This window comes from Copidosoma floridanum, unplaced genomic scaffold, assembly GCF_036245765.1.
Source record: "Copidosoma floridanum isolate Cflo_tuat_1 unplaced genomic scaffold, Cflo_Japanese_pri ptg000005l, whole genome shotgun sequence".
NCBI lineage: Eukaryota > Metazoa > Arthropoda > Insecta > Hymenoptera > Encyrtidae > Copidosoma > Copidosoma floridanum.
Genome location: NW_028321882.1, coordinates 7,625,459 through 7,652,063, shown reverse-complemented (window position 1 = coordinate 7,652,063; position 26,605 = coordinate 7,625,459). Strand labels below are relative to the sequence as shown.

The window sequence follows — 26,605 nt, the reverse complement described above, 5'->3', positions numbered from 1 at the left end:
ATAATTAAAAATTCATTAATTTATTTATTATAAGCTTCAATATTGAGATTCTAAATAATCAGGTTATATGATTACTGAATTCATCACGTCTATATTTTATTTATGAGGATTTTTTTTATTTTTAAACCTTGCGCAGCCTGACTTTAGCGCGCCACCTACTGAGTGACGCTGGGCGTTAATTTCAGTAACAATAAGCTGACACAGTCACGTTTAGTTTTTTTCCGCAGTCAAGAAAACTTTTAACTGTGTTGTACATAGATATACCTACGTATACATATATACCTACGTGTATAATTACGGGGCGCTCATTTGGTGAGTGTGGCATTCTAAAGGTATGATAAATACCTTTACACCTATATACTTTTTTATAAACAGTTACTTACGTATTCATCCAAAGTCCAAGCAGCTTGTCCCGATCTGTGTGAGCTTTACATAGTTGTACTATATACAATTAAGTTAAGCGAACGCTCGGCCGAGCTACATGATAGGCGAAGTGGGGGTGTTAGGTTTTTTTCGTTAAAAAATTTCTCGATTTAGTCGTCGCGCTCAAGGCCCGCGATAAAAGCTATGCAGTAGCTTAAAAATCTATTTATCTTTACCATGTAAGAGACAAATAACCTTGCTTTAACTGGAGAGATGATTATCATTTTTTTTGTTCATTTGTTGTTCTTGTCACCTCTTTGATTTCTTTAATTTAATTTTATTAAATTTTTATTTGCGTGCTTCGTGTGACGATATCACGTGTTATTCTCGAAATTATATTGTCCTAAAGAAGAAATCTACAGGATATCGGAATATTGATTTTCGTAGATTACTTTTGATGTACAGTCGCGCTTTATTTTCAAATTTTAAGCGTTATTTAATTACTTTCTTTAGTTGACTTTAGTTCTAATAGCATCTTATTAAATTGTAAGTAAAAGAATTATTTTGCGATTCTAGTTGTTTTGCAGTCCATTTTCTACTAAATAGGTGAATACGCGTTCTTATCAGTTATTATTACTTATTCGTAAAATATGATTGAAAGCACAAGTGAGTGCACCCATAGTTTACTATCTGACCATGGGGCAACGAGAAAACTGAGTATTTAACACTAGCACTTAAAACAACATCACTAACACCACTACAACAACACTAGTTCCTAGTCTACTTTTAATACCTAAAATATAGTTGTAGTAAGAAAATTAGGAAAAACCATTCTGTAGAATCTCTTTCTTCAATAGGATAGTATTACATGCCAGTGAATGTCCCTTCAAGGTATTCACCACACATAGGTTTCTTTGACAGATATTGTAAAAATGTCAAACGTATATTCAAAAAAGTATAAAAATACCGCCAAAAATTGTAGTTTGTTTAAGTGTACCATTGTTTCATATAAGTTTAATTAAATAATATCATAATTTAACGTGTAACCTTATAAAGAAATCACGTAAAATGGCATTTACATGGTCTGTAGAATTCTCAATTTTTTGGGTACAAAAGATTACTTTAAAATGAGCCTATAAAATTTTCAAATAGATCAACATGTTGGTTTTTAAATAAACTTAGAAAGAATAAAGCAAGTATGCGTATAAGCATGTATGTGAGTACATCTACTTGAAAAAAACATTTGCTAGCTTTACTGTACACATTAGCGTTCCTCTTATTTCCCTGACCTTTTTCTCTACTGACTATGTGAAAAACGTCCTTCATTTAAAAAATTAGTTAAATCTCCAATGAAAAAATTGTAAAAAAATAAAACACGATAAGAATCAGTTACTGTAGTTTTGAAGTACAAACAAAATTTTTTTCTGAACTTTTAAAAATTTTGAAAAAATATGAAAAATTTCATGAACAATCATTTATTTCTTATTAAAGTAAGACCTTAATTATACAAAATGAATATTTAATAGTGTACAGAAAAGCTGCATGGCTCAAAATTCATAAGACTCCAAATGTGTGACGTGGTATGGTGTCGTTGCAGTGTATAGGGGACTGGAAGTACGTCACAGGGCACTAGGTGAAGGGGAAAAGATCAAGAAAAATACACTTTAATTTTACCTTATCTCAAGGCTACTAATTTGACATCGTTAATTTACCCTCACGTATGACGCGCGTGTAGAAGTTCAAAAAAAACTTTAATTTGTAAGAATTATTTAAAAGAATATTAATGAATTTTATTTCAACTAGAGTATTTAAGTCGTCTTATTTAAAATAATAATATTTAATACATCTGTATTTTTAACGCATTTCATGCACAATCTTCGAAAATCAACATAGAAGAAGAGCTGATAAGATCAGAATGGTGACCTATTACAGAAATTACCATGTTGAATTCTGCGCAACATCACTGATAAATAAACTAAAACTTTACTTTTGGCCACCATGTTGATGATTCTTATGTATTTAGACCTCTATGGAGTAATTTTTGTCACAAATAAAATGGAATTTCTAAAACACTAGGTTCAGACCTTGTTGTTAAGAGTGCAGATACGAAAGTCCATCTTAAATACCATTGTTTGACAAAAACTATGGATCACTTCCGTTTAAAAACTAAAAACTCAGGACACAAAATTATAAAACAACACTAGGTTATGATATCTAGTGACATTAAAATATTTAAGTTCTCACACTTAGCTTACTCCAAGCCAATCTTATCGAATAGAAAATATAAATTCAAAACACTGTATACAGAACGAAACAAATTTGATGTATGGATGATACAAACGTGTTTGTCTGCTGTTCAAACGCCATATAACTTATAATTATTTTTTATTGCAACATCCCCACCCCTGCGCATTTGCAAGTGCAACACCTCCCCACAAGCCCTCTGCAACTACTGTACCACCAGCACTTTTTTCGTCATACTTGCCACCGTCCAAACATCCCTGCAGTCTTGGGAGTATGAAATTAAGAAGTCGATGATCCAACCCAATACAATTAATCTGTATAAGTTCTCACCCTTCTTTCTGTTAAATGTTTAAAACCACTGTTTTACTTAGCTGTATACAGTAATCTATTCTATTTACCAGGTTCAAAACTTCGCATAAATGTCGATAATCATTGAATTAAAATATTGTTAGCTTTTTTTGTTATTATCTTATTTTATACGTCAAATTTCAAATTAATACGTGCAATCATATGACGTACTGTGATTACACACATAAAAAAAACTCAAATAGCAAAAAAAGGTATGTACACTATGATAGCCTTTACTTGTAGGCACACAAAACGATAAAAAATCTCAACACCCTCATACCTAACTGAATGAAAAAAAAATTCGCAATTAATTTATAAAATATTCATTATCATTATCTTCAGTTACAATAGATAATTTGTATTGCTATGTATGCTTATGTAATATTCTTTTGGAAAAAATACTTTTGTCTCCAACCTATTATTTTCAATAAAATGTACTAAAATATATACCACCGTGATAACGCATGTCGAGCAGACAAAAGAAAAAACAGTCTAATGGTCTCTACTCCTACCTTGTCCAATGCGCACGTACCTGCACCTACTCCTGATATCGGCTGTACAGCTGAAACTCGACAAACCCTAACTGTTAACAGGAGATGCAGAGAATTGCCTGCTCACATTTGATGCGGTTGCAATGGTTAGTACATATTTAATAGCCGGTAATGTTTCGCCCAAGTAGAAGTCACTGCCCGTCAAAACTACTGGGGCCTATTTCTACTACAAAGACTAGTCAACACAGCTGCATTACACAGCAAGCCTATTTCTGCTTATCACATTTTTCTATTTGAGGCGGTATTTGCAAAAACGTCACCTGCTGATCATTTCACTCAGTCGATTAATAGAAAGTTAAATAGTAGGGCAATATTTAGTCCTGTAATTATAATTATTTGTATTAAAAGAATATAAATGACTAGCGGCCCCCGTCTTGGCTTCACTTGAGACTTACTAAATGGAACACCGTTGGTGTTGATATGTTATGTGAAACGTTTTTAGTGGAAAACCTTTCATCTTTTCCTGACACTTGTCAGACCAAAAATCTTCTTGTTAAGAACATGTTTGTTGGGAACCCATACAGTTTATTTGGTTAAATAATAAGCTGTGAAATAAAAAAAATATGTAATTATGCTGCAAGTACCGTTCGTTCCTTATGTCTTAAAATAACAAGTGGCCCTAAAGGGCCATTGCTTTGCAGTTTCTCCCGTATAATTTACGTAAATAGCTATTTTTTGCGCCTGTTGAGATTTTAAACTCCCAAAAAAAATGTAATTAAAAAAAATTTTTCTTTTATCTCACAACTTTATTACAAGAGATATGAAGTCTCGGAGCTTAATCTCTACATTTTTTATTGCCACAAAAATACAAATACATTTTCTACTTATTTCAAAAACTAAAAAATTGAAAAGGTAACTGTGAGGGTACAATGAAAAGCTTATCTTTCACGTTATGAATTCTTCATTTGTCGATTTTGACGCAGCTGTTCTGATCTCAATAGGTATACTGCGTCAGTTTCATGATGCCTTAAATTGTATTAATTAGATACGTTTGAAGTTTTCCTTCCCATTCACCCTCTTGCGACTTTTAACATCCTTAAGACTTTTGTGACCCCTAAAGGCTGTTTTCTGTCAACTTTGTTTGGTTCTACTATATTTGTTGGCAAGGTAGTTTGACGTCCGGTAGACCTTGAAAAGACCGGTGAGCTTCTTAAGTAAACTCTTTTTTGACTGATGTTGACAGCAATTATTACTGCCTAGATATCTCACGGTGACCTTCTGTGGCCTGCTGTTGAAGCCCCGGACTAATCAGGAGAAAAATTACAAAGTCCGGAACATTAGAACTGGTTGTGGAGATCTTTTTCAACGTCTCCTGATATAACGTCAAAAACGTTGGTGTACAAAGCACTTTTTTTTTGCAGACTCAAATGTTTTAGTGATCTTAGGTGGAGATATTGGTTCATAATGCTTCCCCATTAGAGGCTGTTCCATTGGCTCAAGCTTTTGTTCCCTTCATAGCTGTTAGATTCACCCAGCGCAGACCGTAGAGAAAATCACTAATTTATGGTTGAATGCTTGGAGTCGAGAGGGTAATATAGGGTCGTCGGTCACCGGGGTTTCCAGCCTTGTGAAGAACAACTCTGCTCATGACGACTGTCAGTAAATGACTGACTCAGTTTAATAGTGGCCATCTTTAGTTAACATAGTCCTTTAGTCGACGAATCACTTCTGAAAATGATAGTAAAAACGTATTTGTTGGCAAGGTAGTTTGAACTTAGGTGGCCCTTAAAAGAACCGATGAGATTGATGGTTAAGTAGGTAATGTCAATATTTATTATGGCCACTGAAAAAAGCAAGTGGTGAGACTTCCAGCTATTTCTTATTATTATTCTTAATAATAAAGAGCTGGCCGCAGGTAGCTTGAGTCTTACCCTCGAAATCTCTGTGCACGGAGACTGTGATTGAGGAAGGTGCGCTGCTGACCAAAGAATATCTCGTCCTTAGGTCGTTCTCCAGATGATCAACCACTCATTGTTAGTTGGAAAAGTGGGCCTAGAAAATATCTTTTCTGTGGGTATGCCGTTGAAACGACTTTTAAGAAGGAAGCCGTTGTGGCAGCTCGTGCTATTCAGGGCTATCTGCCCTAGCTTACATTTGTTATAAAAAATTCTTTGATGGCACCAGGCTGGATGGTGGAATCGCCACATAACTCTGAAGTATTAGAGCAGGTTGTGCTCTGGCTAGACACGTCTTCTGATATTTTGCCAGAGACATTATTGGTTAGAATAGTGATTTATTTGTGGCACTCATCAATTCTGAAGGTTTAGGGTGGAAGTAGGCCTATAATAGTGTCAAGCTGGAGCATTTTTCAAAATCTTCAAGCTTGTTTATTGCTGTTATTATTAAATTTTTCAAGATAAAGACTATACTCAAACTATTCATGAAGTGTCAAGAATCAGTATGCAAAATATCAGCAAAATCAGCTTAATAGTTTTCGCAATCAGTATTTGCCAGGAGAGTCAACTGTAAAGGCGGATGTCAGTCAGACACAACCTATACTTAAGAACTCCTAAATTGCTTTGATTTAATATATTCGTTTGTCAAATGCAATATTTAAACTTATAGTGACATATCATAGTATACCCTTAGTATATTTAAAATAACTACATGAAAAATCAAACATATCTCATAATATTATATCAATTACTTTATCGAATACAATTGTACCTATAACAATGTATTTTAAACAACTTTTTAGAAACATGTTGTTTAACAAACAGTTTAACCTTATTATATAAGTGTATTCAATAAAGCAATTCAAGTAGTTTGCTCAATTACATTGAAATTTAACTTTATTATTCTAAATACCTCGATAAAATCCAATGGTTGTTTAAAATATTTTTTAATATAATTTAAATGTATAAAATCAAACCTATTTGAAGCCACGCTAGTACAAGTTGTTCCTAAGTAGTTTTTTTACTGACAGTACATTCTTCTGTTAAATAAGCAGTGGCTCCTTATATAATTTTAATAATTTATACATGTACAGTCACTAAAGTTGACAGATGTTTTTTAATAAAATGATGGCTCACTAAGTACGATTTTTCTTTCGCGAACACAAATGCTCCAGGACTAAAACTTGCTCTTTCCTATTTTTGGCTTAATAACACCCTATATTTTTTTTTAAAAAATAATTGAATAATGAAGTCAAAATTTATAAATATTTATCCTTATGACCTTAAACCTTTCATAAATGTTTGAATTTACGCTTATGTGTATTAATATTATATTAAAGCTGATATTTAATGCAAGAATTGTGAGTATGACGAGTACAGGAAAATAACACACGGAACACACATTTTTGTCATAGCAATTACATGTGATTATTTGCATTCAACGTATGAAAATATGATAAAGAGGAAGAATCTGACGTATTTTAAATTCAAAACTTATGTAAGTTTGCATGCATGGACTATTAAATATAATTTAAAAAACAGGTTACCGTATACAGCTAAGGACGACAGTGGTTTAAAATATATCACAGAAAGGAGATTAAAAAGACATAGAATACTTTTACTTGGTTAAATAACAAACTTATTAATCAGATTTCCTTAAAAACTGTGAAGATACTAAAACAGTGGCATTTATTACGAAAGTAGTGCGAGTAATGCAGTATTTGTATGCGAGTAGTTGTGAAGGGTTTGCAAGGGAGTAGTGCATTTACAAGTAGATGGGGGTAGGAGGCCTACAATAAGAATAATAAAAATTCTATTGGATTAAAATAGCAGACAAACATGTTTGTATTATCCATGTATCAAATTTATTTCCTTGTTTACAAAATTTTTTCATATATATTTCCTATTACGTAAGATTGGCATAGGATGAACTAAGTGTGAAAACTAAAACACGTAAAGATAATAAAATATCGTAACCCTCCATTATTTTATAATATGTGGTCCTGAGTTGGTTTTCTTAAGTAGTCAATCTATACTTTTTATAAAATAATGCTTCTTATCATGAGTTTCTACGTCTGCACTATTGAAAACAAGAACTTTATCTAATATTTTAGAAACATAATATTATTTACAACAAAATTTCTTATGAGCATTACTGACATGATGGCGTGGTGGTGGAGTGTCAGTTTGTTAATTATCGAAGTTAAGCAGAATTAAACGAGGCAAGTTCTTGGATCAGTGACTATTCTTAAATTACTGTCTTGCCTTTGCAGTTAATTGTTAAGGATTGATTCACTTTTTTCTTTAAGATCAGTCAACGTTATCATAATGTATGCAGGAATTTATTCTAGCTTATTTACTTTAACGCTTTTGCAGAAGCGATACAGACATGTGTTGTCAGGCTTAGTCTCGCCCATCTTCTCCTATCGTTTCTTTTTTGTCTATTCTTCAGTACTAAGTACTTTAAGTACAGTCAGGTGATAGTATATCACTATTATATAAAGAAAAAAATACTTTCCCTATATTGGTCTTTGACTTAACCATTTTAACCTCTGTCCCCTCTGCTAATTTTTAATTTGGCTCTGCCCTCCACTTTGTCCCCATACTAATTACTGTCGCTCTTACCAAATCTTATAAGAACAGTAGTAACGAGCATTTATAAATGAGTTTTTTTCTAAGAATCGCTGTAATCACCTAATGAATTGGTCACTTAGGAATGAAATGTACTAGATTTTTTTTTGGCACCTTATAGATCACTATTGATGTTGAAGAAAATAGATTCAGGAAAAGAGTTTTTTAGTAAAAATTTTCTCTATATTTCGTTAATGATGTTAAGCCATGAAGTTAAAAAGATGAAAAACTAACTAACGTAGTGTATCAGTATGTGACTCAGAATCTAAGGCATCTATTGGAAGCTGATCAATAATAACAAGAAGATGAAGGAATATAAAAATATTAGAGAATTCCAACAGGCAAGATAGTAAGTATTTATTAAGGATGACAAAATTTAATTAACAAAATGTATCATAGTTGTATCTAGGTTGTGGTGAGGCAATTGTTTCTGACTATTATTTCTGTACATATATCACTTTAGTAGCTCTTAAAGCGTTCACACTTTCTCTGCATACAATAACATTTATAAATTAACGATTTTAAAAAAAATTCACACAAAACATAAAATCATAGAATTTCTTTTAATTTCAAGGGTTCTTTCGAAAGCTCTAGAGATTTAAATATCAGCAAAATGGCAAGAGCAGAAAATTTAATTTATATTATGATTTAGTTGAAATAATAAAGTTTTGCCACTCAAGTACATGAACCAATAGAAGTCTGCCTTCTATTTAAGTTTCCTGGAACATCAAGGATTTGTAGAGTTATTTTCTGGAAATAGTAATAAATACTTATTTCAACAGTTGAAAATAATATTTTATTGGTGTCTTAAACCATTTATTGTAACGGCAAATTTCGTATAAATATTATGTAATACAAAGTAAAAAATTCAATGTCTATGTTAAAGGTCAATAGTGAGGTGTACAAAGTTAATGGTAAGATTAAAAAAAAAAAATGTAAAGCTAAGCAGTAAATGAATAGTGGAAACGGTATTAAAGGTGTGGCGAGCATCTCGACCATAGGTCACATTATCTGACTAATTTTATATTAACTTGTTTTTAAAATTTTGTTTTCAATCTCCCGAAAAACTAGCGTAATCTAAAAAAGAAGTGCTGAAACTTAACATGGTTTTAGTAATCATTACTTTTCATGCGAAAAAGGTGTTAGCGTGGAAGTTAGTGGTTGTTCAGTTCCCATGATTTTTGTGTTTCATTACATTTCCAATGAAGAAAAAAATTTAAAAACTTTTTTTTGTAACATTTGCTCGTAAACTGAATCTCACTTGTTAAAATAAAAGGTTCTGGGTAAAAGTTTGACTTGGTTTGTTTTCTTTTAAGAAAAGTTGTCAATGTTCATATAATGTTATAAACATTTCAGTTATTGATAACAACTGAGCAACTCCTTATACGACTGAAAACCTTGAAAATTTGGATCCAGGAGGTCAAAATAGATGGAGAAAAATTTTAATGTTTTAGTGAACCTTCATCAGTGGCCGAACTTCCCTGGCCCCTAGACTGAAGGAAATTTTTGTTAAATAATGCCATGCTGATAGCCCAGAATTTGGTCTTCAAATTTTCTATTTACTTATTAAACTGTTTCTGCATAAAATTAAAAGAAAAGTGAGTAATTACCTTTTCTACGTTGTTATTTTTTGCACAAGCAGTAAATGCTTCTTTTAAAAATTCTCTGTTGTATACGGTTCGTGGCAAAGGTTTGACGCAACCTTGTTTAATTCCATCGTGTAACAATTCTTTCAGTAATTTTCTTACCTCAAGGCCATACGAAGCTACTTTTCTCGGAATAACTGAACACAATTTTATCTCTTTCAAAAATACTTCCATTCCAATGTTTTCAAAAATAATATTGTCACTCAAATCGTTTATTATTACAACTCGAGCTTTTCGCTTTATTACTGAAAAAAGCTCTACCATTGTTCTAATTTTACAATCATTGCAAATAATAACATCCACACCCTCACCCATCGTAGCCAAAAAGATATTATCTGGTATGCTATTTTCAGATAAGTGGAACAAACGGTTGTTAAGCAAATGAGGTGCTATTGCCGTTAAGACCTCTTTTTCTTTTTTTGTTTGGTACGTTACAAAAACATCACAACTCTTGTGCAGGGCTAAATTTAAAATAGCTAATCCTGGTCCATCACAAGAGTTTATTATTAAAATTTTTTCCTTAGCTTTTACCTGTGTTTTTATATAAAGTACTGTGTATGCTATAATGTATGCAAGAGGAACTGTTGCTGCATCTTCTAAACTCCAGAATTCCGGTACCTGCCAAGTCCAATCAAAATCTATGTTGATAAAGTTTGACATCGAGTTTCCATTTGATATTCCCATTATGCGGTTTTCCTCAAAATCAGTTCCAGAAAACTCTAGTCCAATAGTTTTTGGTACTATTCTTTTTCTTGCTACTTTTTCAGAGATATCTGAATAGAACAATCCTTCTGCTATCAATATATCTTGCTTATTCAGTGCTGAAAACTTAACTTGAATTAAGTTACGTGTTTTTTTTCTGTTTAGACTTTCTGTCCAAGTGAAGTTATAAGGATCATTAGAAGATTCTTGATGAGCAATCCAATGGTCACTTGATTTAGAGTCAACACTTACCTTTGTACGTCGCAAAGTTGCCCACACATTATTCTTTGTTAAAACATTTATAAACAAATCTGTCTCCAATTGACGTTTACAAAGATTTTCAAGCTCCGATTTTTTCAATTTATTAAGGTTCTGAATAATAAAAATTCTTATCTTTTCTACGTTAATTTCTTTCGTTACATAATGAATGCATGAGGTAACATATTTCATATTTTTTGATTCAATTATAACTATAATACGAGCACTATCTGCGCTTATATTCTGATGTTTAATTTCAGTAACTATTTGAGTTATATCTCGAGATTCATACAAGATTTTACTTAAATCAAGTGATTGCCTTTTACGGAATAATAACAAATCATTGTTAGCATGTTTTCTCATTAAAACAATTTTTAAACCAATTGACTCTACGAAATTTTCAAATAAATCTGTTCGGTTACTGTTTACGATAAACAAAAGAAATCTATTGTTTTCTATGCAATGGGATAGTTTTTGTAGGTCATAATTTCTCACGTCATCTAGTACAATGGTCAGAATTTTATTAAACTTAGTATTCTCATAAGAAATGATCTTTGTTTTGAAGAAAGCCGCTTCAGGCGTATTGTACATTGCATTTTGTAATGTATCCAGGTCTGATAGGTTATTACTTTTGACAATCTCAATTTCTTGAATTTTCGGGGAGAAAATGTTTTCCAAAACTACTTGTAAGATTACTCGTAAGCTGGTACTAAGAAGTGTATCTGACTTATCTATATTTGGAATAACGTTGTAGTAATCATTACAAATAATTTGCTGTTCCAACATTTTTGGTATAACAGTAAACTGAGGCCCTTGTATTTCCAATCCTCCACATGAAAAACAATTAATATCTTTCCAAATATAAGCTTCGACACCTGCAAGCAAAATTGTATGCATAAGTTTATCTGATGATCGTTAGTAGAAGAATTATAACATGATTTTAAACTTTTACATAAGTAAATCTATATACGACAAACTTTTTATTAAGAAAGCAAGTAAGACAACAAAAATCTGTATTAATTGTTTTTATTGAACTTAATAAAAAGAGTTATATTCGTAAACATACTCTGACAGTTAACCTATAAGACATTTCTGAGTCAACTATATTATTTAAATAATATAATACATAAAGTAAATATGCAAAGAATCATAGACTGGAGACAACAGTGTCAAACTTTAATAAAGTAAAATAATAATAAATATCGTATTTTAATTTTTTAATTTTATTTTTCATACAAAGAAGGTGCTTCTTTTATTAAGTTAAATGAAAGATTAGAAGGATTGCACTGTCTGTTATAACTACTTCTTTATTTGTTTTGTTCCTGCTTCTTTAATGTTGAGTTATGTTACTTTATGTTACAAAAATTATAAATATAGCTTAAAAACAAAATTTATTAAATTTTTGTGATAAATGCACTAATGAAAATTGTAATTTTTTAATAATGTATTGATAAATAGTCTTACTATTGACATCACACATCACAGTTAGGGTACATGCACGTTTGAGCAATTCACCTTGCATAGTACCGCACCCCCTGTATACGTCTGAGTTCGTCACTTGGACTTTTCAACTAATAAAAAGAACTGAGTATTTCCACTAATGATTAACATGATAGCTATTTGATATTATTTATGTCAACTTATAAATTTAGAAAAAAATCCTTTAAAAATGCCCTTTTCATACAGTTCTCAGAAGATGAGTCAACACAAAGAATTATTTCATTTGTCTCCAAATTTTACGACCTCTTCAAATAACTTCACAGTCAGTATTTAATCAAGAAAATAGAGCGCTAACACTCAAAAAATTTTAGCAGTCAGATAGGTTTAAGAAAGTTTATTTACATTTTATTCGTTATACTGTGAGAAAAATTTAAGACCTAGATTGATTCTGTAGAATTTAGAACTATGAATTTTGCGTACATTATGTTTGCATAATATGCAGACAATGGTTGTATTTTCATATGACTATAAAAAAAAAAACTTATTATTTGGTAAACAATAATAGAAATATGTCCAAACTCATTTTTCAGGGGCTTAAAAAGATGCCAAATACAAATGTTAAGACAAAAACAAGCACCGTGGTAAACAACGCTCAGAGTAAACAATATCGCTGTCTTCTTAAATTGTCTAAAAATTAATAATATCTTATCGTTAAAACAGTTTTCTGGTATACAGGTAATAAAATAGAAACAACGAGATGGTAATGCAACGTGTTAATAACAGTATAACTTTTCATTTTTAACATAAATTATAACTTCTGCAAATCGTGATAATTGATAAGGTAAAAAAGTTGTTTTTTTGTTATTAGATCAGTAAGATATAATTGATTTTTGAGTTCCAATATAAGTCAACAGATAATTTCAACTTGAATGTTATAGTCTCCATTCAATGAATATTAAATAATTTGTAACACAACTTCTGCATGGACATTTTAAGTTGGAATATGGTAAATAAATATTTTATGAAGCGGCTGACTAAATTTTGTCCATGACGTAAGGTGCTTAATTTTACGACTACTGCCAAAAAAAAAGTATAATAACTTAAAGGAAATGCAGCAAAGTTATCATACATATATATGCCATAACTCGCCAAGCTCTACTTGTTTATTTTTTGTGTTACAAGTACAATAAATTAAGTGTATATAGCACTATAGAAATCGATTATTCCTAAAAACATCGGTGAATAAGTAGTAACGAGACTATTGTTGTGAACTCTCGTTTACACTTTCTTTGTTGTTGTCTTGATTTGGATTAGTTGAGAATAAACGAAAATTACACTGATAGTTAAAATTTTTTTATTACATATTTATACTAGCAAGGTGTTCAGATATGCCAGTATAAGTTCACCTGTACTCCAAACGCAAACAGAGAGAGAACTCAAGCAACGCGCTGTACACACCTTAGCAGTCTCATGCTTTCTCGGACGCCAAATGTTCAAACGGATGCAACTCACGCAACGCTACCTCACCGAGCATAGATGCTTTCAATCTTATACCACTATCTAGTTACACTGCGTATAGTTAGACCGTGGCATCCCTAAGATTCAGCTATCCTACGTAGATTTGGACTCTCAAATTTTAAAGCAAAGGATTCACAACAATTGAAAACAAATAAACAATAAAAATCTTTTTCTTTCTTTTGTTTAATCAGTTGCAAGCTTTAAATCCACATTACTGAAAAAAAATGTGGGTTGTGGAACAAATGGAAGAAGCAAGGCTTCGAGAAGGTTTTGATCAATAAACTGTTTTCTTATTTTATATTGTTCTTAGTCACTTAACGTTATTTTATTTTAAAAGTACAAAGCTTGTTAGTGCTTAATAATTATTTCATTTTTATAAAAATTTATTGCCTGTTCATTTGCCATCTTGTCTTATATAGTTTCAATTTCATTCTTTCAGATTTTTGCGCCATTTAAAAACGTCACATTTATTTATATTCTGGATCAAAAATTTCAATTAGGCTATCTACCTGAAATACAGACGACAGAATTACATGTGTAATAACTTCAGGACAGCTGTACGGCATTTTTTGTGGTCTTACATATGGCTTAACACTAGGGGGTTAGAATTAATAATAGTATATGTAATTCCGGATAGAAGAACACACGAAATCTCAAAACTACTAATTAAAAAAAAAAGAAAAAAAAGATTTCATCCAGAAATAGTTGTAGAATACTTTAATTTAATACACTTTTAATACTGAAGAAGTATTGTCATTATTTTCCTAAGGATGTTGCCTAGTCAATGTATTTTTTGGTAGATAACTACATTACTGATACCTTAAATGAAATGAGTAAGCACAGCAGAATACTAACTTTATAAGTGATTCTTAAAGAAATTTTAAAATATTTTAATGCTTGAATCTGTAAAAAGTGTTGCAACAACATGAGTTAAAATACTTTACAATTACTTCTTAAATAGTTCTTCGCCATAACTGTGAGTTTTGTTAACATTTTTTTGTTATCATAGTTTTTAATGCTGATTTGGCAGCTGTCTCATAAGAGTCTATGTTATGGACAATTGTTCATAGTGTTATTTTTTAACATTTGATATTATATAGGATATTGAATAAAATTCAGAGTAGTCTTAATATTACTTATCCTAATTTTCACAAGATTCTTTTATTATTTTATATAAGTAGATAACGTTCTTAGATAGCAAAACAATGTGTTAGTATATTGTGCTTTGAAAATTACTAGAGTCGAATAAGAATTATTAGAGTGTGTTTAATGTAGATATTTTGATATAATCAAAGTCTCATCCATCTATTATACAGTAAATTACTTAGTTTCTTCGAATTACGGCTGTTTTCTTTCGATTTCGAAGATTTCTGAAAATTCTATTGAAAATTATTTTGTGAGCTGTACCTACGTAGATGTATGAAATAATTACTTATGTATAGGGAAGTATTACGTAGAAAATTTTTCATCGGGGTTTTTCGACGTCTTACTGGCTCAAATGTTCTTGACAATTTGTACTTCACCTGTTTTCTTTTTTTTTTTTTTTTCTGCCCCTCGGTGATATCCAAAGAAAGAAAGAAATAGAGAATGCACACGCGCCTGCTACCGTATATAATATAAATAGTACTATCACTGTCAAGAGAGCATGTGGTGGTAGGAGAACGAACAGGAACAAGGGACGCAAAGAAAGTGTGACGCTTTTCCTTAGTTTCGTCAAGTGAGGGCCCTACATGAAAAGCTTTACCTAAAAAAACTTGTAAAATAACAAAATTAATGATTAAAAAAAAAAAAAAAAGTATTTAGCCGGATAAAAGTGAACAAACATTATATCGTAATAAAACCGAGTTGACTTCTTACGAGCACGATTTGGCCGAATCTTAAGAGGAGATTACCTCTTGGCCTCGCCAACCTGGCTCGCTTGCTCAGGACTCCCTTTTTTGCACTCATCAGCTCACACACTTTCTTTGCTCGACTCCATTAACTCGCTATCGACGTCTGCCCAATTCTTAGTTTTAAGTGACTCGTTAGTCCAAACATTAAGCTTGCTTACATGTGCTGTAGTAACGAACTCTCATTCCTTAGTCTCGTTTAAATATTTCACATAGTATGTATCACTTAGACCCACCCCTACCACTACTAGTCGTTCCACAAATATAGGTTTCAACTTAGTTGAATGCCTAGTGGCAATCGGAGCACACATTATGACAACAATGTTACCTAACTTAAGCACTGCTGCTTTTAATCTATTCTTGTCATACTATTTCTTATAGAATATCTGGTTTTGCTCGATTCTTTTGTGAACGTTACAATAAATTATACTAGGTAGAAAATATCTGTAACTAATATCGGTTAATTCTCTTTACTTATATTTAAACGTAGTAGGTACCCCATAATGTTTTAGAAGGAGTTTTGCTAGTCACTGTACTCACACTCGATTTAATGTCTCATTCAACCGTTCTTACGTTATTGATTGATGTGAACAATATTGAAGAGACGACGCCCCAGTGGAATTGGATGAAACTCTTTCTTACCCAGATTGCTCTTCCATTCCACTAAAATTCAAGAAACACCATTTTTAATATCCAATCTCACATACCTATGCATCATTGGAAAAAAATACAAGTCCAATTTACTCTTTACGGTTTCATCGATACCGAAATGACTTGACAAATTATGACATTTCATTGCAATAGCCTTGTACATTAATCTTAGTACATACAATAACAAATGCTATACCCAATTGAAAACAACTTTTTTATACAACAGGCTATTTTCCAGTATTAAGTCTCTAACTAAGCGCCTTCCAAATGCATCTTTTTCTCTCTCATTCTTTCTCAACACATCAATCTATAATGTAGATTCTGGATCAGTGCGCTGAAACATGACTAGCTCATAGTTATCAGTTTTCACAATCAACATCGAACTTAAGTTTACAACATTAATTTGGCCTTGGACCGATACTCGTAAAAGTGCATTAACATGCTTCATGGCTTTCTCCGGACAATGTTTGATGATGAGCTCAAATTTTAAAATTTGGCTCATCCAAGAAGCAATGTGTGAGTTAGTGATTTCCCACACATTAATGAAACTGATGCTTTGATAATCTATGACTACCATAAATTTTAGCCCAATGAAACGTGAATGTAAATGGAGCTCGAGCGCTCAAGCTATGGCCGTACACTCCAACTAACTTGAGTAATACTGAGACTCAGCCTCGCTGGTTCTGTGGCTTATCACGTTTACAAAACGAAACGCACCATTCTCCTCATCTACTTGCAACAACGTTGCACCTATTTCGATCACCGAAGCGTCCATGTAGAGCTTTGTCTGTGCTGCCTTTGAATGAAAAATTTTAAAAACCGGTTTACTATGCAATATATATTTAAGTTCTTCGAACGCATTACGCTGATCGTTGCCCTAGCTAAAATTTATAATTTATATTACTTTTTAACAACATATTTTGGAGACTAGCAATTTAACGAAAACGTTGTATAAATCACCTAAAGAAACTAGCTAGACCTAGGAAACGACGCACATCGTGTTCGTCCAGTGGAACTGAGAAACTATCAACTGTGTCCATTTTTCTCTCGCCTTATCGCAACTCTCCTTGACAAAGAGTATAACCTTGATACTTAACTAACTGCACCTCAAACATGCACTTTTTTAAATTAATCGCTAAATTCACATTTAAAAATAATAAACCAAAAACTACTTCGCCGTTACGTACTAGTTCGTCTCATGACTTCGCTAAAACACAGATATCATCAAAAAAACTAAATGCGACTTCATTTTACCTCACTACGCCCAACACTCAGTCTATAAGCTTCAAAAAATATCATGGCGCATTTGTAAAGCTTAACACATCCCTCGTAAACTGACCAGTCTTTGATTCTGTAATTAATGCAGTCTTTTTTTTAGCACTTTCAGTCAGCAGCATTTGATGATAAGCCCATATTAGATATAGCACTACAAATAACCTAGTACCATGCAAACGTTTAACCAATCCGTTAAAATTAGAAATGTAGAACAATGCAGGTTTAGTTATACTATTAAACTTGCGGTAATTAACTACCAGCCTGGAGCTACCATCTTTTTTGTTTCGGTTAAAATTCCTGCCTCCTTATATTCAATTAATACTGCTTCAAGATCAGAGCGATCAGGCTTGTTTAAGCGATCAGGCTTATAAAATACACTTTGATCTCTTACATTTCCAATGTCCAGATGCACAGAACTCGTCACCTTAATCTCGCTTAATATCTCAGCTACACACGCTCTGTATTTATTAAGCAGCTTAAGCAGCTGTTTTCTTCGCTACGAGTAGTAGTATTCTCATTAGGAATGATTTTGTCAAGCATGACTACTCGATGACGAGCGTCCCGACTATGAATCTCACAAACCACATATACCAAGCTTTTAATCAAGTCTCCAACTGGCACATCTTTTGTAGTTGCACTTAAATTTTTGATAGGCAACACGAGTTTCTTATTTTTAACCTTAATATTAATTGAACACACAGTACCTGGCAACACACTAACCTTTTCCAACACTCACGCTTTCCATGATGAAGACTTTTAAAAATGACACGCTAATAGCTTATATCGATCGCTTCGGTAGAAGGTTTGCCTAATAACATGTCATATTTTGACACAGTTTCTGGCACGATGCAGAACCTTAACTCACGAGGCTTCAGGCCCTCGAACCTTACAACTTCGGAAATCATCGTGATCCGCTTAACTTTTCCGCTACTGAACACTGTACGCACTAAGTTTTATTCGGCAATTACAATGCAAGCAAGACCCACAGCAGAGCACTTCATGACACAAGCAGATGATCATGTATCTACCTACGCTGTAAATCCAAACGATCCAATTTTAGAGTCACGAAAAAATTTTTTACCTAAGGTTGGCATGTCATCACTCGTAATCATACTACTATCCTATGAATCACGCAAACTTTTATCCAAAATTGGATTTGCTTTATCTGAGCACTATGACGTAACATAATCCACACGCTTACACACAAAATACGTCAGTTTCTTTTTTGGTTGATTATATTTACGCGCACGATGACCAGACCCATGGCTGTTATAACACTTACCATCAAACCAGCTTTTACCACTTTTCCTACCGTCAGTCGACTTCTCCAAATTTCATGGTCCTCAAGCCTCTTTGCTGCCATTGCTACTCTTGTTTGAACTAGCTTCTTTGTCTTTTTTCGAAGCGCTGTTGTTTTCTGGATGTATTGACCCATTTTGCAATGGTAGTACAGCTTCCTGTTGTCATCCATCTTAAATTGTGGACACCTTCACCAAGTCCTGGAGCATGCCGTCTATACTTATTTAATCACGCCTGAGCGCGTATTGTGCTCAATTTCGTGACCACAGTCCAGTAGCCACTTCATCTCAAATATCATTTACAAAAAATTCCAGTTTTTTACACACAGATCTTGTCAAGCATATACTTATGAAGGCATTCTTGCTGCTGTTGTCTGCTTGCCATCATTGTTTCAAGATAGCCGCTTTTTTAACTTAGAGACAAAAATGCTGTTTTGAATATTTGCTTTAATTGCTCTAATGTTTTTACTGAAGCTGACTTCGTCATCACCCATTTTAGAGCACCTTCATAAAGCCTAGCCCTTACTACACTGCACGTCATCTCAAATGGGACAACTCCTGCACTACTTGCAACATTGCAGGGTTAGAGTCAGTGCCCAACTTAGAGAACACCCCACAAGAGTTTGCTTGCGCCTCCACTAGCACTTTCCACACCTCCTGATCATACCTTTGTCTATCGTTTATTCGGCCTCTCTTCAGGCACTCAATCTTTGCCAGCACTTTTTTTTAACTGACCCTTCATATTGGCCGAATCTCCTTTTAAAAGATTGCCTTATTGGTATCTTTTACAAATTGTTCAAACTTATCATACACGTTATTAATGCAGCGAATTCTTTATTCCCACTTGTACGACAAAAAATAAAATAAAAAATAAGAAAGTAGCATCTTCTTTCAAGGTCTATCGTGAATTTTTATCCCATTTCTAAATTGTAATAAGCTCTGGTACCCAATCTCTTCATTGTTATCCTGATTAGGATAAGTTGAGAATAAGGGAAAATTTGACTGGTAGTTGAGATTTTGTATCTATTTATTTAATTTAAAAAAGTTTTTAGACAAAGTGTAAGTACATCTGTACTACAAACGCAGAGAAAGAGCTTTCACAACGCGCGCGAAATACTCACTTTGGCAGTCTGTTACCTTCTCTGACGCAAAATGGCCAAACAGATGCAACTAACGCAACGTTTCTTCACCTAGCACAGATGCTTTTACACTCGCACCACTATCTAGTAACGCTACGTATAGCTAGACTGTGGCGTTCTCAACACTAAGATATATTTAATTTAGCAACATTTTCGTTTTCAAATCTTTATTTTTTCTAAGATCATCCAGTAAACTGTATACTGTTAGGTAAAAGTTATAAATAGGGTATTGGTAATGTATTTAAGAGGTGTTAGTTATGTGAACTGTGAAAATAATAAAACTGTTAACAGTTTTTTTTTCCTTGTTTTTTCTGTATTGATGGATTTAATGGTTAGATTTATTAGTTTACATAAGAAAGCGTATGTAGGTACAGTCATAAAAACGGTTTTACTTCATAAACGAAAAAACAAATGTTAACTGTATTACAAAATCAACCTTACAATTTTATAAAATGTATAAAAACTATCTTTATAAAAAATGAACATTTTTATGAATGACGGAGTTGTTTTCTAAAATGATGATACGACGAAAAAATAGATGATAACTTATGCATGTATGGAAAAGTTGTAAGTATAAGTTTACATAAGAGTTAACAAATGAAGTTTAGCGAATTATGTCATCAAAATGTATAATGAAGCTGCTGCATTTCTTTTAATTCATGCTTTTTTTTGGCAGTAATCGTAAAATAAAGCACCTTATATCATTGACATAATTTAGTAAGCAGCTGTATCAAACAGTTATTTATTATATTCCAACTTAAAATGTTTATGTAGAAGTTTTGTTACACTTTATTTGGTATCCATACAATGGAGACAGTAACATTCATGTTAAAATTATTTGTCGACTCATATTGGAACTTGAAGAATCAATTTTATCTTTCAAACCTACTAACACAAGTACATCTTTTTTTCTACATCAATCATTACGTTTTTTAAAAGTAATGGTTCAAGTTGAAAAAGTATTGTCATGGTGTAATTAATACGTTGTAATGATTAATGGTTTTCTAAAAGTTTTTGTATGTTAAATACTATTGTGGGATCTAAACCTACATATTTAAAATATTGCAAATACAGGTAAGCACATATTTCAAAGAACAAAACCGTTAGAAAATTATACAAGTGAAAGAACGAGTGAGCAGTTTCTTAAAAAACCTGAAATTGCAAACAAAAGAAAAATATGCTCCAAACAAAAAAAAAAATTTTTAGCACACTGTTAAAATCGAGCTTAACTCTATGCAATCATAAGATTTTTAATTTATTACGTCTCGAGCACATCAATCATAGTTAAGATGGTATCTTTGGTTATTACAAGTAAAACTGTTGAAATTATGATTCTTAGATTTTTTCATAATTTTGGAAAGTGTGCCGGTATTTAAAGTGTTAGTGATTTTGTTTTTAGTTGATTCAGTTGTACTATTGCCTAGTGAAAATCAAGATTCATGATTTGTTCTTTTAAGATTAGTAAACTGTGATGCTCTCATGTACGGATTGAGTAGGGTATTAAGGTCTAGTTTTGAAAGATCTTTAGTAATTTCCATGTCATTCGTGAAAAGTTTACTTATTTCTTGGTTGAAGTTGGTAATAGATTTTTTTTTGCTAAATGGCAGTTTTTATTTTTAAGAGATATAAATTTTGAGTAGACAAATCTTTTAAAATATCAATCATTAACTTGTTTTGACAAACACTTCCCAGCTAAAAATTTGTCATAAGTTCTTACATAAGTTATTATGTAATTTCTTATGTAATTTTTTACGTATGTTCTTATGTAAGTTCTCATATAAGTTATAGTAATTATATTTTTAATATACTTATTTTAAAACTGAGTGTTACTATTTAATAAATGTTATTCACATTTTCTTCCTAAATTTACAATCATCATAACTTGCGACGAGGATGGCAGAATCAAGTGATTTTAAAAGACGTTTTAGAAAGAGTAAGTAAGAATGTACATGGCGGACAGAAAGAGTGATGGTGATAGTGAAGCTACGGATACGCAAGAAAAAGTAAAGGGTTTGCGTTGGGTGTATACTTTAAACGAAGAGCAGTTAATTTTGAAATTGGAAGGTCGTAATATACAGTTAGTTGGCGATGAAAAATTCAATGAGTTACGTAAGACGTTAGTAGATACAATAAAAAAAAAGTATTAAGCCAAGAAGAAGAAGAAGAAGAAGGGAAAGGGGAAGAAGAAGAAGAAGGGAAAGGAGAAGAAGAAGAAGAAGAAGGAAAAGGAGAAGAAGAAGAAGAAGAAGGAAAAGGAGAAGAAGAAGAAGGAAAAGAAGAAAAGAAGAGTATGAAAGAAAGTGAAACAGCAGAGTATACCGAAAAAAAAGAGGAAAACATGGCTGACAAAACAAAGCTAGAGTTCTGTTTGAAATCTGCAAATCTAAGACCACTTTATAAATGTGTGAGCAAAAGTAAATTAAAATAGACACTAGAATGCGAAAAGGCATTTAAATGGGTTAAAGCAGAGCTAATTTCGCCTCGAGTGTTAACTCATTATGATCCGCAAGAAACTATTGTATTAGCTTGTGATGCTTCAGAATATGGCCAGTCTACAATATTATCCCACAGATATAAAGACGGTAGGGAGAAACCTATAATAGCTTATGCATCGAAAAAAATTCCAAAAACAGAAACGAATCACGCCATAATAGATAAAGAGGCTAGTGCCATTGTATTTGGATTTAAAAATTTTGTGAATTTATTTATGGTAAGGAAATAATATTGCGCACAGACCATAAACTATTAGAGTATATTTTGAGCCCGACTCAAGGAATTTCGTTAACAAACACAAGCAGGTTGCAAAGATGGGCTTATTATCTATCGAGTTTTAAGTACAACATAGAATAAATGCAATCAAAGGATAATGAAAACTGTGATGCTTTATCGAGAGTACCAATAGACGACGACTTTAATATATTTGAAACAGATTTTACACCGATTTATTTCATAAAAAATGAATTAGAAGCTTTAAATTTTAAAGAAGTAGCAGAAGAAACAAAAAAGATGATTCGTTAAAGAGTATATTAAAATACTGTCTACTGGGCTGGCCCGATTCACGCAAGAACTTATCCGATGAAGAGAAAAAATTTTTCAACAACAGATCTGAATTAACATTAGAAAACAACTGTATTTTGCGCGGTAATAAAATAGTAATTCCCGAAAAATTAGGAAATAGGGTCTTAGACGAATTACATGCATCCCATTTAGGAAGAGTAAAAATAAAAATGTTGGCACGATCTCATGTTTGGTGACCAGCAATGGATCAAGATATAGAAATAACAGTAAAAACATGTGAAATTTGCCTAGAAGAAAGAAAAGAGCCACCAAAGGTACTGTTAACTCCATGGCCTGGGCCGAAAAAGGTATGGAACAGAGTGCACTGTGATTTTTTGGGATCATTTAATGGCCTGAGGTAGTAGATTTTAAGAAAAATACAAAAACGTATAAGCTTATCGAAGCGTGCAAACAAGTATTTGCAAGGCACAGATTACCGGTACATTTAGTTACAGACAACGGTAGGCAGATTGCAAGTGCTGGTTCGAAAATTTTTTAAAGAATCAAGGTATCAAACATAGTTTTTCGCCACCATACCACCCAGCTACGAATAGGGTTGCAGAAAACGTTGGAATTTTTAAAGACAAAGTAAAGAAAATTATTAAAGGGGGAGAAAAGTTAGATGATAAAGTACAAATATTTTTATTTGATTCTTGCGCAACTCCACATTGCACAACCGGCAAAAGCCTGGCAGAGTTATTTTATAAACGTGAATTAAGAACGCGTTTTAATATGTTAAAACCAAATATAAGTAATGATGTCATGAAAGCTCAGCAAGTGCAAATAAAATGTCATAAGGGACAGCGAAAGGTGACGTTTGCACCAGGCGAGTCAGTGTTAGTACGTAACTACAGTGAAAGGGACTCGAAGTGAGTAGATGGTAAAATTGTAACAAATTTGTCAAATTCTACTTGTGAAATTGAACTGTCCTTGGATCAGAAGTGCAAACGTCACATTGATCAGTTAATCAAGAAATTACCTGTACGTCGTTCACCTAGATTAAAAAAGGAAGGGTTGTGACGTATAAGAAACATAAGCGTATGTATACTGGCGTTACAGCGTGTATTAGTAGTTGTAAGCTCTCAGCAGAGTATGGTAATTGCATGCGATGTAAAGGCGTGAGAATAAGTTCGACTGTCTATGAGAGAACACACGATTTGTAACATGTTAAAGACTATGTAGTTATAAGCTTGTATTAATTATATTTTTAATATGCTTATTTTAAAACTGAGTGTTACTATTTAATAAATGTTATTCATATTTTCTTCCTAAATTGACAATCATCACACCGCATGAAAGCTGTTAAAATAGCTATTATAAGTCAGTAAATACAAAAAAAGCATTTTTTACCTTCACTAAGAGGATTTGAACCTAGTCCAAAGAATCTCTAGACAAGTGTCTTACCCACTTGGCCAGTGTAAATTCGATACATGGGAAAGAACTGACGTCCTCATAAAGTACTTCTGAAACTATTAATTTTTTTATTTTGTGGATAACATTGACCACCTTGGTTGCCTCATTGGTTAATAAACATTTTATAAATGTACATATAAGATTGCTTTGGGTCTAATAATGCGTTTCTCGACAATAAATTTATTAATTGATTTCACAACTGCTTTTCGTTCACAAATTTTATTTGAACCTTACTTATACTTAGTAATAATAAAAGTTTTAAAAAAAAGTATAACACATTTTTTAACTAGTTTCAGCGATTGTAAAAAGCAAAAACTTTAGGACTTAATAACATCGATGTTAGTATCAGATGTACCTTATGAGGACGTTAATTCTTTCCATGTATTGAACCCACTCTGGCCAAGTGGGTAAGACACTTGACTAGAGTTTCTTCGGACCAGGTTCAAATCCCCTTAGTAGAAGGAAGAGATGATTTTTTTTGCATTTACTTATTTATATTATCTATTCTATCAGCTTTTATGCAGAAAAAATTTTAAATTTCACCATGTATGTATCGAGATAGTAATTGAATACGTTTAAGTGACTGATACACGAAGTCTTATCAGAACTTACGTAAGAACTTACGTAAGAAATTACATAGGATCTTATGTAAGTTCTTAGTTGATAAGCAAACGTAAGTTCGTGCATAAGTTCTGACACAAGTTCTGTTAAAAGAACTTATATGAAAACTTACGTAAGAACTAACACAAGAAGTGACATAAGAGATTACATGAGAAGTTATGCGAGAACTTATGTAAGACCTTCTGACAAATTTTCAGCTGGGTTGTCACGATTTCCGTGTCTATTATTTCCGATAGGGATGTGACTAATTTCTTACAGTCGTTAGACAGTGGGAGAAAAAACGAGAAGAGTAGAACACTTAAATTGGTGTATCTACTGGTCTGAGAAACTTTAAATGGTAGAAAACAGACACTTCTAATTCATATTGGCATATGCAAAGAAATATACAATGTCTGCTGCATCAAATTTTATCGTGACAAGCAGCAGCACGCAGCGGTTCCGCATAAAGCTTGGATAAGACCACGCTTGTTCGTTTAAGCTTGCTCGGTGTACTGGAGCAGGGGAAAGGCAGGGTTTGACCATCAGCTTCACTCAATATTCTTGACATATCTGGCTGTTCTTGATTTTTCTTTACATCATCGACTTGTTTCGCTCATGTATTAACTCTTAGTTTTTTTGGGTACCATCAGCTGCGCTTGGCTGTGCCTGTATGTCTCTTGGCATCACCGGTCAGTTCTTGAAAATCTCGGAACCCTCGAGATATGCTTGGTTTTTTGCCGCCACCAGTCAGTTATTAAGAATCTCGAGTTCTATCAATCGATTTATATCGATACTGTCTAAACATAACCAGAGTTTAGACAGTTGCGACACTTCATAGCTCATTACGTCCGCTAATGTTGCGTTTGCCGCCATATTCTCTGGAGCGTCACCCGCCAAAATTTAAATAAAATAATGTCTGGGATCGTGTAAATGAGTTTCAATTTATAAATGTAGTAAAATATTTATTGATCGCATTCTAATACACATGTGTATATATTTTATAATAATTTCATCGATCATGAAAAAATGAAGAATATTTTGAAGTGTGTAAGAATCATATATCAATTTTATAAAAATATCATTAATATTGTACTTCAGTAAATGGTAAATAGCCTACGTGCTTAAAAAATAAATTCAAAAAAACTTCAGAAAAATCAAATAATCATATATAAATATTTAAAAAAAAAAATAAAATGTAAAAAATAATAAAGTGAATGATCGGTACTCGATGAAAAAGATTTTTGTCAAAATTAGCAAAGGGTATAAAATATAAAAAATATCATTCCATTAGATTTTGTTCCTGTATTCAAGTCCAATAGTTTAATAAGAAAAAGCTGCTTCTGGTGCTTTTCAAAAAGTATTTGTCAAATATATTCAAAAGATCAAACGTAAAGAAACATATCAGACAACTGTTTGTGTGTTAGAAAGGTGGCTGCGATCTTCTGTAGAGCACTGAGCGACTGGAAATTCTGGACGCTCTTTGTTGATGGAGTGTCGCAACTGTATAAACTGTGCCATAACTTGAGAACAGTGTTGGCCTGGTAGATAGGTGTAAGACCTTAAAAAATATACCAAGTTTCTGACAGGTAAGATATCTTGTTATATACTCAGAGAGTTTCTGACGCAAACAATACTAGTGTAAGTGGTAAGTACTATAGTCACTTCTGGGAAATATTAAAAAATTCCG

The 26,605-nt window shown here is 32.5% G+C and overlaps 1 protein-coding gene across 1 annotated transcript in view; it reads right to left on the bottom strand.

Annotated features, from left to right (window-relative positions):
* The window catches only part of LOC106638276 (fatty acid synthase-like), a 1,454,996-nt gene that overhangs the window by 189,460 nt on the left and 1,238,931 nt on the right, over positions 1–26,605 (bottom strand). Inside the window, exon 14 of the mRNA XM_089598131.1 lies at positions 9,643–11,513. Within this exon, the coding sequence (XP_089454257.1) occupies positions 9,643–11,513 (1,871 nt within the window). The remainder of the gene's footprint in view (positions 1–9,642; positions 11,514–26,605) is intronic.